Genomic DNA, 17912 nt, shown 5'->3' with positions numbered 1-17912 from the left:
GAAATTATTTCTTGATTGTTTATTTCGGAACTTACCTGAATAACGAAAAGGCCCATTGTAACGAGGCCTAGCCAGCTGTGGATTGAATAGAAGTTTGGAATGGGTGGTTCGGCTAAATTGTGCGAATCTAATACAGCCAAAAAGCCTATGGCAACACATGGAATGGCTAGGGCGTGGAATATCGTGTGAAGAAGTTTCACATAAATTCGGCGACAACAACGACAAATACGGTATAGTAGGACGGCTGAAAGAAAAAAAAAAGAAATTATGTTAGATTCGAGGATCTATATTAGGGACAGCGTTTTTCACAAGATAATGCAAGTTTTAAAACTTAAAGTAAATTCTTTGTATTCTGGTACCAAGGATCACACTTTGAGTGTCAAAAACCCGTATGAAAATCCTAAATATTTGGAACGAAAATATTTTCGTTTTAGGTCTCCTAAATCACAAAAATTAACAATAATAAATCGAAATCGCTTTTGGTGGAGGTGCCGAACATTTTTAAAACTACGATATATTTATGCATTTGGTTAACAATATCTAGCAAACTTTACTAAATATAATATTATTAGCATTACCAGAAAGTATGCCTAAAATTTTTACAGATTATAATACAAAGAAATTTGGAATAAACAAAACATGCTATCATCTTGATTTGTTAAGTTGCAGTAATGAGAGCATTTTCTTTGTCAAGTTTTAATTTCAACTGATGTGAATGGCGTCCCTAATATACTCATGCCCTCAGGAATTTATTAGGTTACATTTATGTTCGTCTGAAAATAAGTCGGTAATTTTTCTAAAAGTTTGCGTGTATAGCATCAATTCTCTCGAGAAAGAGCTCGCATTCTTTCCTAGCGGGGACTAAAAAAAGGGTTTGGTATGAGCAGAACAACAGATAATTAAATAACACGGTAATTAGTGTTATTAAAGCAAGAAAATAAATATTTATATTTGTTAGAAAAATTGCCACTATTAGAAAAATATAAATGTAAATATAAACAATGTTTGTTTTATCTGTAACAAAAACTATCGTAGCTTCTATTAAAGTTTTAGAACGCAGTTAGGTGTAATCTATGTTTTGTTTGTCGAAAAAATTTATTATTCTCTTAAAAAGTTAAAAAGAAACTCTTGTAACCCTTCAAGTAGTATGTTAATCTGCCTAATTTCTTAATATATACTTTTTTTAGTAATTGCCTGACGATTAGTCAGTTGACTAATTAAACGAGAACGCTTTTTCCAAGGACTTCCAAATTTATGTATTCACATATCTGATTGGTACTCCGGAAAAAATAAGGGAAACAAAAGCACATGAAAAGGATATAGAATGAGCCACCTCGCACCACTCAGTGATATGTACATAAACATGAGGGTAGTAACACCTAAAGTCCCAACTGCTCCGACAAAGATAACGATGACGCGTATTCGAGTGATGCATTTCCATTGCACCGTCCATATGCATTGTAATAATTGCGTACAATTGACTTGTCTACGTATCAGCTGTTGCGAAAGTCACGAATAGGTATGTGTGTTTCTTCGAAAGCCGATAAGACGACGCGGTAACTGTTCTCAATTATTAACGGCTCGTTAACTGCAGTACTTTTTGTACATACTTTTTACATCCCTTGCGTTGTGATGCTATAACGGGATGTACTCTATAGTGCCTCCAGATATTACCCTCCATATATTCCAGAATATTAATCAGACATGGTTTATACTAAATAGCAATTCGGTAGCAACATTCCACTGATTTAATTACATCGATTAACTTACAGAATCCGCTAAATGTGATAAATCCAGCAACCATGAGAACGGGATGTAGATTAAATTGTTTGCTAACATCATCTCGCCAAGCGAAACCATCTCTGTAGTAGATGACCCAGAAAAGTGTAAGAGCTAAAGCTCCTAACAGTAACACACTTGAAAACACAACCACCACGGTGTATTCAAACCAGTTGGCGCAACCCCATTCATTTTCCTCCTCGTAATGCCTGCTGTGCCTGAAACAAAAGAAAAATCTTAAGTTCTCTTTATGGCTGCTGTCATAAAGGAAAAGAAATGTAAAATTATAGTGCAATTTTGTATTCATCTATTCTTTTTAATTTTATTGCAACAAACACCCCGTGATATGTATGCGTAATTCAACTTGGGTAATCTTGGCAAGTGTGTACATGTGGAAAGGACAATTACAAAATCTTCAGTAGATACTGGTTTATTTATTAACTAAACCTGTGTTTAATGCAAATAAAAAAATAGTTGATCAATTGCGAACGAATGATAAAATATCACAATTTGAATAACAGTGTAGATGAAAGTTGAATTTCGGTTCCACAAGGATTTCTGACGATATACAAATCGTCTATTCACGGTACTACAGCCCACTTTTGTCCTACTATTTAAATTCTATTTTTGAATGCATGCGACATGGTATAAATATGAATGAATTGTTATACGAATACATGATTGTTGTAAATATGTCATTGTAATTATTGTAGGAGGTATTCTATCATCATAAGCAATCGTTCACTAGTTTCAAAGCAACAAAGAAAAAAGTACAGATAAGTGCGGTAATGAAATAATAAAAATAATTAACTCTTGATTGTGCCACTGGTGATGATTTTGTCAAACTTTTTATAAATAAGCTTCAATACAATAAAATAGACCTTAAGCTTCACAAGACGGCTTTTATTTGCTCATTTCCTACAAATTTTAGGGTTACTCCTATACGGCATGTCTGACTTCAGTTAATAGGACCCAGATAAGATAATTTTGCTTGGATTCGTATCAGGAACGTAATTTAACTCCTTAGAACATTTAGGTCCAACCAGGCAATCAGTACAACATCAATACCACATCAGTCTTAATAGGGCATGTGGTAGAAGGGTTCTCAATGCCTGATTAGGACCAAATATCAAATACCAATATAGAAATAAACCCGGATAAAGCTCGGATGCTAATCAGGCTTACTCTAACAACATTAATCGTTAAAAACTTTTCTGAAACATGATAAAATATTTGGTTTTATCTAAGCTTATAAAGGAAATTCATTTTTATCAGGTAATTTGTTTTATTCGTAAAGAATTTGTTAACTTAGCCATAATGTGGTTTTATAAAAAGAGACATATTTATTTATTCGTTGCAGCAAATTGAACACCAGCAACTTGTTTCTAGAAACTGCCAGGTCAGCAGCTATTTATGTATTTCTAGCGTTATAACTGATAGATAGTAACGTTGATTGCCTCTATTTATGGTCTAAATTGAAGTTTAATAAATCAACTTAAAGTGATTCCACTGTTAGAAAAGGTTTGCAAAGTTAAACTAGACATGCACAATATTTCATTATTAATACAGCATATTAACAATATTTTCTACTTTTTGCTACTTGGAAATGTATTTAATCTCAGCAAAGAACAGAATGAATTTCCTCATCTCATTTTTAAAGTTTGCAACTTTTTTGCAGCCATCACGTCTCGTTCTTGTAAAGAGGGGGGTTGTTAATAATTGTATTTATGTAAAATCAGCATCAATCTTTCTATATGAAGATTGTAAAAACTTTGGTGGTTGTTGCAGAACAAACAAAATAGCTCAAACCCCAACGCCAGGGACTGAAGTGAACTGACGATGAATGAAGTGAACTGAACTTCAGTCCCTAAAGAAGGTTACCTTGTTACCGAAAAGTGATTCGGACAACTAAAGTGTCGTGTTTTGGTGTTGGGGTTTGAGCTATTTAATCTTTCTATGTCAAAAAAATACTTGCAACCCCTTTTTGGTTCTGATCTTTCACATATTGGAACAACATACAGTTTTTCAAATTGTTTTTTTAAGCCTTTTTGACTATATCTTTTAGTCCACCACAATGTATATTTTGTACAACACATGAAAACTAAAAGTTTTCTTGTAACGAAATATCGGTACGTTTATATACAAATTGTACATTCTGTGTTGGTATTTGATTACACCTCTGAGTAAGGACCTTATCTATATTTCGTTTTGACTTTGTTTAATTCGGCAACGATTTACAAATGGAATAATTAAATTGTTATGTAATTTTCTCAAAAATTTAAAAAAATAATTTCGTCTCATTCCATTTAGGTACTTAACTAGTGATTTATACATAAGCAAATGTACTTGATTAATTTATTATTACACTGCCGCCCAGTTCATTCTCCTAAAGGAAAAATTACTGTGTGGGCAGATTCCACAATGTACGAACGTATACATTGCATTACAAGCACATCGTGTATTTGTGCAAATAAAATTAATGATGTTAGTTAGTACGACCTGGTATGAGTATACCTTCGCAAGTATGTGTCTGTTCTAACTATTACACTGTTATGTATACAAGTGTCTGCAAAAAAATAGATCCGTTCTCACATCTATTATAATAAAGGTCGGTCGAATTAAACTGGACAACTGCAACTAATAGTGGTGTAACTATTATTACACAAATTGACGTTTACATTAACATGTTTGTAAAGGGATAATAAAATCATTTGTTCTCGTATAGATTTCTTTCGGTTAATAAGTTATATTTCAGCTATTACCTAACGTACGTTTAGATATTTGCTTCAATAATCTAAAAACTCTTCTAAGAAATGACTAATTGCTCCTGACACAGTTAGGGTTGTGACATCAACAAAATTTTTATTAATAAGTACACAGTGCATGTCATGCGACAAGGTAAATATTTGCTCTGAACTACTACATGTGTTTTAGTTCATGTAACAGTAATTAAACACTATCGCACGTAACTACCTTTCTTTTACGCGATGTTAATTTAAGCTAAAGCTGAAAATTGTTTGCAATTAGTGCAGCCAGTAATTAATTGTGACAACGTTTCACTAACGACCGTTTCAATTTTATAATAATAATTTATTATATTAAATTTCTGGGGGTACATACCAACATAACGCAAGAGGAAAGGTCAACTATATTTCACATATTGTACCTGCTTAAAATATATGGTAACAATTCATTTTTTTTACAGTATTGTTATCTATTTCTTTTGTCTAGGAACAATATCGAAAGATATGATCTTGCAGTTCAACGTTGGAACAGTTTACAATGCAAATAGTTTCAATTCATTGCACATTTTCTCTTGTAATGAGAGAGATTAATATATCCAGATAGGAAAAAATGAAATATTTTCTTAGTGTGGTATATGAATACCAAAATATTAAATTAGCATTTAGTCAATGCCTCATTGAACCCAATGGTAGGTATGATATATGATGCAATTAAATGAGAATTAATAACTTCTATCTCATAATTATATATCATACGAAATGCTCCAGTACCTTAAAGAATTTCGGAAAGCCTTTATTACAAGAAGGTTTCTATATATGCCGCACGATTTCAAGGATACAGTCCTGTAGGACGATAGGAGGTTACATCCCGAAAAAGAGTTCATTAATAAAAGTGTAAGGAAGTAGTTTTACCAATTTGCATTCATAATTGATAAAAATATGACGAAGTGAATAATTTTGGGACATTTGCCTAATTTAACACTCTTGACCTAGACCGTTCATGATACGTAGTGTTTAATCCTCTAAAACGAAACGATCGTTTTCTATAACGAAACAATATACTACATTTGGACCGTGTACTAAAAGAATTTTTTATGTCGACGAAAATATTGCTACTGAAAAAGTGTTGGTTTTAGAATTAAGTGGATTACTATTATTTTGTTCTACAATTAGTGTCAAGTATCAAAACGATCGTTCTTTTAACTCTATATAACGAATAAAAAGAATTCGGTCCTTCAAACTTTGTTATAGAAAGCTTAACACAAAATATTTAAACGATCTGAAATGTCTACCTGAAAGAAATTAATAACTTATTAATTGATAAATAACTACCAAAAAATATTCAGACTTTAAATAACCCTCAACTAATTGTTTTATTTATAATATAATTAGTAACATTAGCTTTAATACTTTATTACATAAATACCATTTTTAATAGGTACTTTCAACTCTTAAATGTTCGTTTAATTTTATTCTTCATTATAAATTTGCTATTATACTAATAATCTAGACATTGTATGTAAATTACAAAGCTTTTATAAACGTTTTCAAATACACTGAATTACAAGAATTTTTTACCGACAAATATGCTTCAACTGTTTCTATACCTAAGTAGAGTAAGTATAAAATTCATCATTTAATGTCATGTTAGGTAATTGTGTAATTAATTCTACACACACATACATACACCTATAAATTATTCTTACAAGTATAATGCCTGCTACGTTTCTAACAATTGAGAATGTTGTAAATTAAGTCACGCTTTGTAAGAAGTTTCTACTTGCATCTTTACTGCAGGATTTATTTATCAGAATATATTACATAAAAATACGGCTTTATATATTTTTATATTACATTTACTATTATCCTTGAATGTTTGGTAAACATTTTTATTAAATATTGATTGTTTTTACTTAATTAATTATTTTCAATCATATTAAACATCATTAAAGACAATACAACTGTAGGAATAGATATACAAAAGAATAGTATGCTTATTGTTAGATTTGCAGATGATATAACAGTATTAAATCTAGCAAGAGGAGGAGTTAGAGATAGCTTTAAATGAAATGGAAGCGGTATTGACAAAACAGTATTATATGAAAATAAATAAAAGTAAAACGAAATTACTGGTATGCAAGAAAAGAAAAAGTAGGGAAAGAGTGAACATAAAGATAGGAGACAAAAGATTAGAAGTGGCTGATTTTAAGTATCTAGGAAGTCAGATAAGTCAGGATGAAAGGAGTAGTAGGGATATAAAGCAGAGGATAGCGCAGGGACAACAATAAAAAGAAGTAATTTCTATGCTCGGGAAAGGTCAATTTAGAAATTCGAAAAAGATTCTCGTATAGGCGTATGTTTGGAACGCGGCGCTGTGCGGGTGCGAAACATGGGAGGTGGGCGTTATCGATAAGAAAAGGTTAGAAGTGTTCGAAATGTCGTGTTACAGGTGAATGATGAGGATACCGTAGATAGAGAAGGTTAGAAATGCAGAGGCAGTAGAAAGAATTAGTGAACAAAGAACTCCATGGAGATCAATAAGATATAGGCGAAATAGGTTGGTAGGACACCTTCTCAGGCATGAAGGGCTAGTCAGAGACATAATAGAAGAAGAAACAGATATTAAGAGGAGTAGATTAGATTACTGTTCGCAAATAGTTAAGGATGCGGGTTGTTCTAGAAAGAAATGCGAAGATTACCTCAGAATAGGAAAGAGTGGAGGTGCGTGTCAAACCAATGTTAGGACTGACGACCTTATGATGATGATAATGATATTCAACTAAATTGTAAAATATTTAGTACTGGTCATAAACAAGGAGAGTTTGGCATTTTGTTAAGCCATTAAGTCCTACAATATTGTTTATTTAGATTTTAGTCGTGTGTTTCCTTAGCCTGAAACTTTTAGGTTTCCATATCTGTCCGTTTCCTACATTCACTGATATTTTAGTTTTAATGTAAAAACACGTTCAACAGATATGAATAAGCATCCCCTTTTAAAATGCATTACCATCCTGCCTTTCTTTTGCATCTGTCGTTGCATCCTAAAATAGAATACAACAGCACGTTGTATTTATGAGGGTCTATTAACGTTATTATTTTAATTGTGTATTTAATTGAAATCCTCAGTAGAACGACGGTTTATAACGTCGGGACAGAATAAGGTCTAAATTAGATGCGAACTTGTCCTTTCTGACACATAATTAGTGCAGTTAATTTGGGACAAATGTAGTTCAAGGAATTTTGTAGGAAACAATTTATGCGACTAATTACCCGAAAACAAATTAACTAATTGCACATTTTTTGTTTGTTTCAAACGATGCCTCATACTGTTTATTATAGAAAGTTACTTTTACTTAACAATTATTGTATTTAGAGTAGCTACCTAATAGATTNGCTTTCAATGATTTACTGTTCCTAGCAGGTAGTAACAGGTTATGTACGTTCCGTATGCGTCGATCGGATCTGATCTGATACGGAACACACCCTGAAGATGTAAAGAACGGTGAATATTTTGCAGTTTATTAGGAACGAACGCTGTATCTACGACACTATGACCTAGAAACTAGAAACCCAATCTGTCCCTAATTATATCACTACATCTTTTAACTTCTGGTTTATAACTATCAGGGTGGGACTCTTTTCTTATTTCCATTATTTTTATTTTAAAATCTGAGTACATGTAATATTTAAATTTCTAGAAGAATTGCAATAGTTTTAATGATAACATTTTGTACAAAAGCACGTTATATACGAATAAACAGTAGTCAAAATTAAAGTTTACTTATGCGTCTAATCTAGAGAACTAAAGTACAGAAAATATTAATTTAGTTATCAATAAAAGTAAATATTTTTCAAGCGGAATTACAATACATATTCTGATATGCCTTGACAAATGAGAATTTTAAAATATATATGTGAATTAAACCTAAAACATGAGAAATGAAATATAAAAATAATTGATGCAAAAAACAATTAGAACAATTCAGCCAAAACAATAATACTATAAGACCTTTAGACAAAGTATGAAGCCTTATGAATATAAATTTTGTTTTGATATGTAAAATACGTACTTAACAAAATATTCCAATTGTAATTAGTTCACTTATATGTATTGTAGAACCTATTTAGAAGTATGACAGAATATCAGGTATATTTTTCAATGCAGATGTAGTAGTAACATCCAATTGACCTTCACTACACTAGAATACTAGAGCAGCTTACCAAAATAAAATATTAATTAATTTTCTAAATATAGAGATCTAATAATTATTACGATTTTCATGTAGGTACTGTAGTGAATGATTCTGTATAGTAATTGAATCGATGACAAAACATTGACAATTTGGGTACAAAATATTGACACCATTTAAAGCTTACCATTTATAATCTATGAAATCTTTTTGTTAAATTCTTTTTATTTGTTGCTACTTCGATAAAAGTTCCTTCGTAATATATTGTAACTAGAACTAGATTTGAAAAAAATCGTCATAAACAGCAAGAGTTATTAGACATTTATTTATATTTTTGTTGGAAAGATGACAATAATAACAGTTAAAGTTGTCATAAAAGTTAAAGCATTCGATATATTATATGTAATAAAGTTAACTTTCAACGTTGGAAGTAGGTATTAGATCGCTTAGGAAGTTGAAAACTGCTTGATCACTTGCCAAGCTTTCAGGAAATTAATTATGAGGATTATGCGAATGAATTTGATAATTTTTTATCCTTGTTTATAGTAAACTACTCTTACTTAATATCAGAATATAAAAAAACAAAATATATAAAAAAAATAGTGTTGCAATTAATTAAGTTTTAAACAGTTTTCGTCAATTTCTTTTCTGCTTCTTCGAAGAATTAAACAGATTCTGAGAAGCTTGAAGAAGTCAAGTTGTAATGACGAAATGTTGTTTAATCAAGAATATTGATGTATTATTTCCAAATCATATGAATTTGTTTCTTATTTTACCTTGTCTTATCGAACTGTTAATCATGAAAATAAATTATTATTAGAGATTGCTTGTAGCTCGTTCAGTCCAGACATACCCTTATATGACATTTTCGATGTGCCAAAACTATTCTTGACGAATCAGTTTTCGCTTTCTATCTAACTACAATTATTTTAGTAGCCTTATGTTTGAATTAAACATGAATAAATTATGCGTCAATCGATTCGTTGTATAGTGTGTTTGTGCGCCACTGTCCTCAATTAATAACACAATTTTCGACTGTCTTAACAAATGACATGCCTGCAACTTCCCGTATCCAAACGCATAAAATCATTAGTCAGAACAATGAAAAGAAATGACTACACGTAGTTAAATTAACACCAATATGGTTCTTATTATAACGGTTCCCTCTTGCTTGACAACCACGATGATCATCATGCCGATGCCGTGCCGTAACCTCCATTACAATATTTCCTTGTGAACACCAAATATGTATTACAAGGTCTCGAAGACAGATTCTTTTGAAACCTACCCATTATATTTATACAGGAAGTTCTTCAACTACGTATTCCTTACTCTTACAATTAAATCTGTTGTACAGGTCAGTACTGAAGCAGATCTGTACAAACACGGAAAAGGGCTAATATCTGACACCAAAATTTTCTACCCTTAAATTTATCTGCAAGTATGGGCCACGGTACACCCTATACGAAGGAAGTTTTTTAATGTTATTTAACAAATATTAGATAAGTATAAATTAGTATTCATTTTTTATTCTTCATATGATTTTTTTAAGAGACCAACCAATGAACTACTTTAGATAAGAAAGCTACTTATTTATTTATCTTAAAACTTGCAAGCTACCTCATTAGTGATAAACAGAATATAGATATTTTATGCACATTTGATATTAAACAAAAGTAAAATTAAATAGATACCTAATCGATATTGACGAAATTTCAAAAAATTGAACTACTAACCTACTTCAAAATTATACAATGGCTGAAGACCGAGCAGACTACAGAAAATGTATTTTGATCGAAACGTTGATACTTGGAAATATGAACGTCTAATTTCCTTTTCTTAACAATAAATCCAAAATCCAATTAAATCAAACAACAACAGCCTAATAAATTATGTTAAGAGAGCAAGCAGCTCAAACATTATTGTTGCGTTAGAAGTACAAAAAAGCTATTAAAACGCTGCCATTAGTAAAAACTAATTTTTTAAAGGTTATTGTGATCGTTTTATTTTTTAATAGCGTATGAAACAATTAATCAATTTTTGAGATTGAACAATAAGAATTGAATCGTTCCTTAACAAATAGGACAAGGAGAATTCTTCAATTCTAACCATTATGAAATAAACTGAAGGTTTAGTAAAGAAGTAAACAGACCCAAAACGACCCCTAAATAAAGGTAAGTTTTACTGATAGATATCCATTAGAGAAAACAGATAAATCTTGTTATAATTTTCAATTCCAATCCTATACAAACTAAAAGAAACGGATATATATCAGTTTTTCTCAAATAGCTTAGTTTTCCTAATTCAAGAGTTGAAAGATGAGGGGTTGAAATTAGTTTTATAATGAATTGAATTAATAGCCCTTCTCGATTTCGGAACTGATGGTGATTTATTCAATGTTTCTCCAACAGTACTGTAATTCGATCCTCAAGGAACGTAGTGAGGGCGTACAGTTCTTCGCTGCAGTAGTACCAAGACTCAGCACGTTCCCTAGGGATTCTCGCCGAATAACGAGAAACAATTAACAGCCATCATTTGAAAGAGTTCTTTCATGTATTCTCGCCCCTAAATATAATGGTCTATTAAATGCAAACGGGATACGTGAAAGATGAACTTAGAGTTGGTCCTGACAGGATGTCCACAGCATTATGAGTGAAATTGTTAATGTAAACGATCCTGGTCCAAACGGGAACAACAGGAAGCTTCTATTCCAATCCAATCCATGGCCAAACACCACATGTTGTTTCTTTCATCTTTTTAACGTTCACCTTTTCGTTTTCTGTCCGGCTCGAAGGACCAATACGCTTTCTATCATTGTTTGTTTCATTATCACCTAATTATTAGTTTAAAAGGTATGTAGGCTTTCGAAGTGTGAAATGTTTCATGCCACATTTAAATAGATGTACCTGCAGACTTCGTAACTACGTTAAAAAATACATAAAGCTTTCTTCGATGATAGATAGTCGTAAATCAACTTGAACGGGTCCATCTAGTACAATTAAAAGCCAATTTGTTCTTTTATTACCTTTCGCTAACTGTAATTAGGTATTCTACAAACTCGAGCTGAAAATATAACTCTTAATTTGAAATTATGAAAGCAATTTTCTGCAGTCAAAGTGTCGCAAGCGAGTTGAATTTTTTTGCATCCTTTAAAAATAAACTCCCATGTTCTCGACTTATAACGAATATAATATTCTATGTAGCGAAACAACTTTCCCGAGCAGTAATTCTACTTGACCCTGTAATTTGATTTTTACCATTCCAGCTCAACTGTATAAGACACCTGACACTATAGCGCCATGTGGTTACCGATGTTTTTCTTTTCATTTTCGAGTTTCCATTTCAGTCAACTTAAATTCGCTGTCTATCTACACAAATAAACTGATGTGTTGCATTCGCAACTTAATATTTAAATGCGCTTTTTATCTAATACTGTTATTAGAAGTTAATACATTATAAAAATAGGTAAATGTAAAGAAGGGTAAAACACAACAAAATCCGCATATTTTGATTCCTGATAACTCTTTCAGATCTTTTAGATAAAAGTAAGCAATCTGCTGGTTATTATTTTTAATTATTTGCAATATTTATTATATATACATATACAATAATGTAAATAGACTTTGTACTGGTTAACTGTGAAAAATCAATTAATAATAGTTAATGATATTTTTAATTTCACGCGTTCTATTTTCAGTAATTTTCATTTGGGTAAAAATATTTTTAAAAAGTCCCTCCAATTAATTATAAGGTTCATAATTACTGTTAAAAAACTACACGTGGCTAACTAGGATGTCGACGGACACGCTGAAAACATCGTCTGATACATGAAATCAACAAAAATAGACAAATACGTATTTTGAGATTTTTGTAAACAATTACCCATAAATAAATAAGCAATAACAAAAAATAAAAGCGCCTTTTTACTGTCTGGTTGTTGCTAATGGACCTGCAAAACTTAATTTAATGCAAGAACACCGTGTTTAAATAATACGAGAAAAATGATGTCACAAATTAGCGAAGATTAAAACTTAATTGATGTAACTAGACAAAGCCAGGCTCCATGAGCAATATTCATATACACATGTAGGTAAACATCATGTATATAAATATACAACTGTAGGTTTTCGAACATTTATCCAGTACGATTATTTGCAAAAGTCTTCGGTTTGTTTTAGGTCAACTAATTGTTTAAATAAATGTAATCACTTATTATAAATTACAATATTAAAGAGTACACAAATATAGGCAATTCACATAAGTAAATGTCAACATTGCATGCACATATCATGGTTTTAATTTGAATAAATTGGCAATAGTGAAAAGACTATGTGATGTTGAAATAGTCACCGGTGTGAAATTTGTTTTGGCTAAATTTCAATTCATAGAATTTTGACGAATTAAACTATTACAAAGCAAAAATTTTTTATAATTCGATTTTTTTTAACTCTAGCATAAGTAGTTGCATTTAGAAGATTCAAGTTAGGAAAGTTTGACTGTATTCCCAAAGAATTTTCTTTTTTTTGTAATAGCTGCAATTATATTTACATCATTAAAGACAGTACAATTGTAAGAATAGATATAGAGGGGCGAGAGATTAGTATGCTTAGATTTACAGATGATATAGAACTATTAGAATCTAGCAAGGAGGAGTTAGAGATAGCTTTCAATAAAATGGAAGCGGTTTTGACAAAACAGTATTGTACGAAAATAAATAAAAGTAAAACAAAAATACTGGTATGCAAAGGAAAAAAAACTAGGGAAAAAGCGAATATAAAGATAGGAAGCGAAAAATCAGAAATAGTGGCTGATTGTAGGTATCTAGGTAGTCAGATAAGTCAGGACGACAGGAGTAATAGGGATATAAAGCAGAGGATAACGCAGAGTCGAGTAGAGTCGCCTTCAATAAAAAGAAGTCACTTCTATGCTCGCGAAAGGTTAATTTAGAAATTCGAAAAAGGTCACTAAAGGTGTAGAGGTTGGTAAGAGACCTTCTCAGGCATGAAGGTCTAGTCAGAGATATAATAGAGGCAGAAACGGGATTTAGGAGGATTAGAGGTAGACCAAGATTAGATTACTATTCGCAAATAGTTAAGGATGTGGGATGTTCTACTTTTAAGGAAATGCGAAGATTAGCTAAAGATAGGAAGTAGTGGAAGTGCGTGTCCATCCAGTCTTAGGACTGACGACCTTATGATGATGATGATGACAGTAATATTTTGAAAAAATTCACAACGAACAACCACGAATGAAATCGTTATACATAAATATAAAATATAAAGAAAATTTAGTCCAATCCAGGTACATGCATGCTTACATGATCAGTAGGCATCTTTTATTTCAAAACAGCTGGGATGCAGCTTTATTATCTGTATATGCACTTAAACTTTCTCCTCGGTATAACTACTTTCGGTACAAAAATGTAACTAATGTACAAATTCTTCATCAAGGAAGAAATTCTTCGCCTAACTTTGTACGCCAATCTATGCGAGAAAGTGTAACGATATATTTTTAATACGTGCTTAAAACACTCACTTCCTCATGAAGTTCGACAATTTCCTTAATTAGCTAAAAAGCAAACATTTTTCTTGAAAAATAATTACGTGTAATACTGCGCTTTTTCTTGATACATAACAGGTTTCGTTTCTTAATACACAAAAAGCGAATATTTTCATTTATTTTAACTAAATTAGTAAAGTAGTTACACTAAACAGAGAAAAGAAGCAATTTGCAACTTTTCTTGTGTCTCTGGAGATTTAAAAGCTTTCGAAAACTATTTTAACATTAATTAATTTGTTTACAGATATATCCTGTTTGCAAAATAAATATTTTGAGCAACGGGTCATCTTGCCTTAAGTTATATGTTTGTCTCAAAACAGTGATGTAAAACCGTTTTTTTTTTACAAGTTTTAGAAGTGATTTTCAGGGTCGTTTGGATGAGAATTTCCTTATAATATAATCAGCGTTTCTTAACATTAAGCAACTTACACACATCATATTAAGCATAATTTATTGTAATGCANTTGTATACATTTTCTAGGAATTGTATGGAAGCGAATGAGATAGGTTGGTAGGTCACCTTTTCAGGCATAAAGGGATAGTCAGAAACTTAGTAGAAGCAGAAACAGGAGTTAAGAAGAGTACACCTTGAATGGATTACTGTTTAGAAAAAATTAAGGACGTGGAATGCTCTAGTTTTAGGGAAATGCGAATATTATCTTATTTAGCTTAGGTCAGGAAATAGTAGATGAGAGTGTCCTACCAGTCTTAGGACTGACAACCTTATAATAATGATGATAAAGTCTAGGCTCTAAAAATACGATTTGTAGGTTTTTACAAAGTTATATTTGCTAAGTCTTATATGTTTTTCAGAAAGAATAGTTTTAGAAGCCTTCGAAATGTGGTGTTATATTAGGTGAATGATGAGGATAACGTGGGTAGAAAAGGTTAGAAATGAAGAGGTTTTAGAAAGAATAGTAGAACAGAAGACTCTATGTAAGTTACTAAAAAATAGGCGAGATAGGTTGGTAGGACAACTTCTCAGGCATGAAGGTCTAGTCAGAGACATATTAGAGGCAGAAGCAGGAGTTAGGAGGGGTAGAGGTAGACCTAGGTTAGATTACTGTTCGCAAATAGTTAAGGATGTGGGTTGTTCTAGTTTTAGGGAAATGCGAAGTTTAGCTCAGGACAGGAAAGAGTGGAGGTACCTGTCCAACCAGTCATAGGACTGACGACCTTATGATGATAATGAATGAACAAAACCTTTTTAAAAATAAGTTTGAAGTTGTTAAATTACAAAAAGAGTGTACTTTTTTTAATTGGGCTAGTTCCACTGACTAATATGTCTATTTCGCAAGAAAAGTTCGTAATATATTTTCACTAATGAACCTAATAATATTAAACTTAAAGGCTCTTCTCGTTTCTTAACAAATATGAAAATGAACTTGGTATTTGTTTATGAAAGTCAAACAAATTGAAGGTATTTTCAATATTTGGCCTTCTAAACAAATTATGAAAATATCTACAATTGACAATATACCTGTGTATTATTGCTAGTAAAGATATGCAGTGTTACTGACCTACTGACAAGTCTAACAAAACTGTTTGTGTATATAAAGTAGCAGCACACCTAATGCTTAACGATTCGAATCGTTTTTTTTTGGGTATCGTTATAACACTGCGGTTACCATTACATGTTAAGAATAATTAAAATAACAGTAAAAGGTAAAAAAGTTTCACTTTTTCTAGTTAAATTAAAAAAAAACTTTTAATAAACAGATATCCTTACGTGAAACATTAAAGAAAAGTCGTCAAGTTTTGGAAACTTCTTTTGCTTAACTTTTTTAAGTAATAAAACATTAGAGGACACGAGTTTACACTAATAGCTCTAAGGATCATTTCTTCCTTCTTTTTATGAAGGAAATAAATTTCTAAACTAATATTTCAGAGAAAGCAACAAAAGTGTGCTATTTATCTTTTAATTTGCCCCTTAAAATTACTATTTGCAGTAGAAGTTAAGAAAGTTATTCGACAAAAATTATCTAATTAAAATTAAGTGCTACTAACTTTGACAAAGCAATTTTAATAATAGTACAATTTTTCTCAGTTTTATTGTTACTATTTCAGAGGAGAGTCGAAAGGGACTTGTTCTATTATCTTTAAGTGTTTCAATTCAAATTGGGTAGATTGCCTGATGGCTCCTGTTATTATATTATCAAGCCACTTGAGACAGCTTGACCAGGAATAAAACACGTAACAATTCTCTTTGCTCTATCTCAGTTAGACTTAACGAAATATTACGATATTACATAAAAAATAGAAGACTTTTCTCTATGTTGTTGAATAGAGTATAAGATAGAAGTTTCTAATGTTTGTCCTGCAAAAGACTAACTTAATTATTCCTTGACATAGACCTTCAATCTGCAAATGGAATAGAGTGAAATTTTGCGCATATTTCGTACATATGTATCTAGTTAAGAAGAAACACTTAATTATAACTTTCTCATCTTATTGAAGTGCATGTTTCTCTCTCAAATCTGCTGTTTTGTTGCCAGAAACAATGGCATATGCATAGTAAAAGTTTTAATTACATACTGCAACAGCACTTAATAAAGTAAATCAGTTTTCTAGTAATTGAGAGTAAGTGTAAAAGTAAAAACTGTGCCGCAAATTATATCATATGTAATTAGAAATGACTATACATATACAGAACAAGTGCAACAAGTAGAAAGTATTTGTACTACATATGTAATAAAGTCATTATTTAAGTATTTACATTTAAGAGGCGTTTATTTTTTTTTGACATTTTCTACAAATTGTTTATTATTGTCCCATATCGATGTCACTGAATTGTTACAAAACTACGAAAGTTATTCCTTTGTCTTTACAATCGGTCAAAAAGTTTTGTTTTTAGTAATTTATTAAAAAACAAGCCTTCAGAAAAGTACTGACAAATTTCTACAGTCATTGCACTTGAAACTTAAAACCATGAGAGCAAAATTCTCCCCATCCTTCAAACTTGGGGTCAATATTAAGATCCCCAGTTTTAAATATTTATGTTAACCTAGCACAACTAACATTCATTGTCACGGCTAAGGTCAACTTGCAGTCATATATCGATTTAAACCCACATAATAAAAATTTAGATTATATAAGGGGTGAAGTTTCATATAATTATTAGGTGTTTCATTCAAACAATACTACTACTCGACAACTAAAATGTTATGTAAATAGAAGTTTTTCTCTTTCGAAAGTAAAATGTGGTTGTAATAACCCCACGATACAATTGCGTAAATATTATCAATCAACCAGCTAAAATTATAGGGGAGAATGGCTTCCGTTGTATTATTTACTCATCGATTTTCTTTCCTGGTCANTGCAGTTTATTATGAACGAACGCTGTATCTACGACACTATTACCTAGAAACTAGAAACCCAATCCGAATGAAGTTTTTACGTATTTTCTACATTAATTTTTCCTTGTTGTATTAATTTTTATTACGAAAATAAGAAAGTTTACCCTTATTTGTCCTGGATTTATTGAAATTCTTACGTATTTCTGAAAAGCTTTCACGACTGATATTAGATTGGGTTCCTAGGAGCTTTGCGTTCAATTAGTTGCAAATGTTTCACTGTTCCTAGCAGGTAGTAACATGTTATGTACGTTCCGTATCCGTCGATCGGACCTGATCTAATACGG

At 31.3% G+C, this 17912-nt stretch overlaps 1 protein-coding gene across 3 annotated transcripts in view; it reads right to left on the bottom strand.

Moving 5' to 3' along the window:
- LOC108744427 (cytochrome b reductase 1) overlaps window positions 1-17912 on the bottom strand; it is a 40566-nt gene that overhangs the window by 1532 nt on the left and 21122 nt on the right. For all 3 annotated transcript variants that reach the window (XM_018480181.2, XM_018480180.2, XM_018480183.2), the window contains 2 exons: window positions 1771-1997; window positions 36-244 (listed from right to left, as the gene is read on the bottom strand). In XM_018480181.2, coding sequence (XP_018335683.1) covers window positions 36-244; window positions 1771-1997 — 436 coding nt within the window. The remainder of the gene's footprint in view (window positions 1-35; window positions 245-1770; window positions 1998-17912) is intronic.

This window comes from Agrilus planipennis, unplaced genomic scaffold, assembly GCF_000699045.2.
Source record: "Agrilus planipennis isolate EAB-ADULT unplaced genomic scaffold, Apla_2.0 scaffold17, whole genome shotgun sequence".
NCBI lineage: Eukaryota > Metazoa > Arthropoda > Insecta > Coleoptera > Buprestidae > Agrilus > Agrilus planipennis.
The sequence above is the reverse complement of the archived record's forward strand: the minus strand, read 5'-3'. Positions and strand labels throughout refer to the sequence as shown.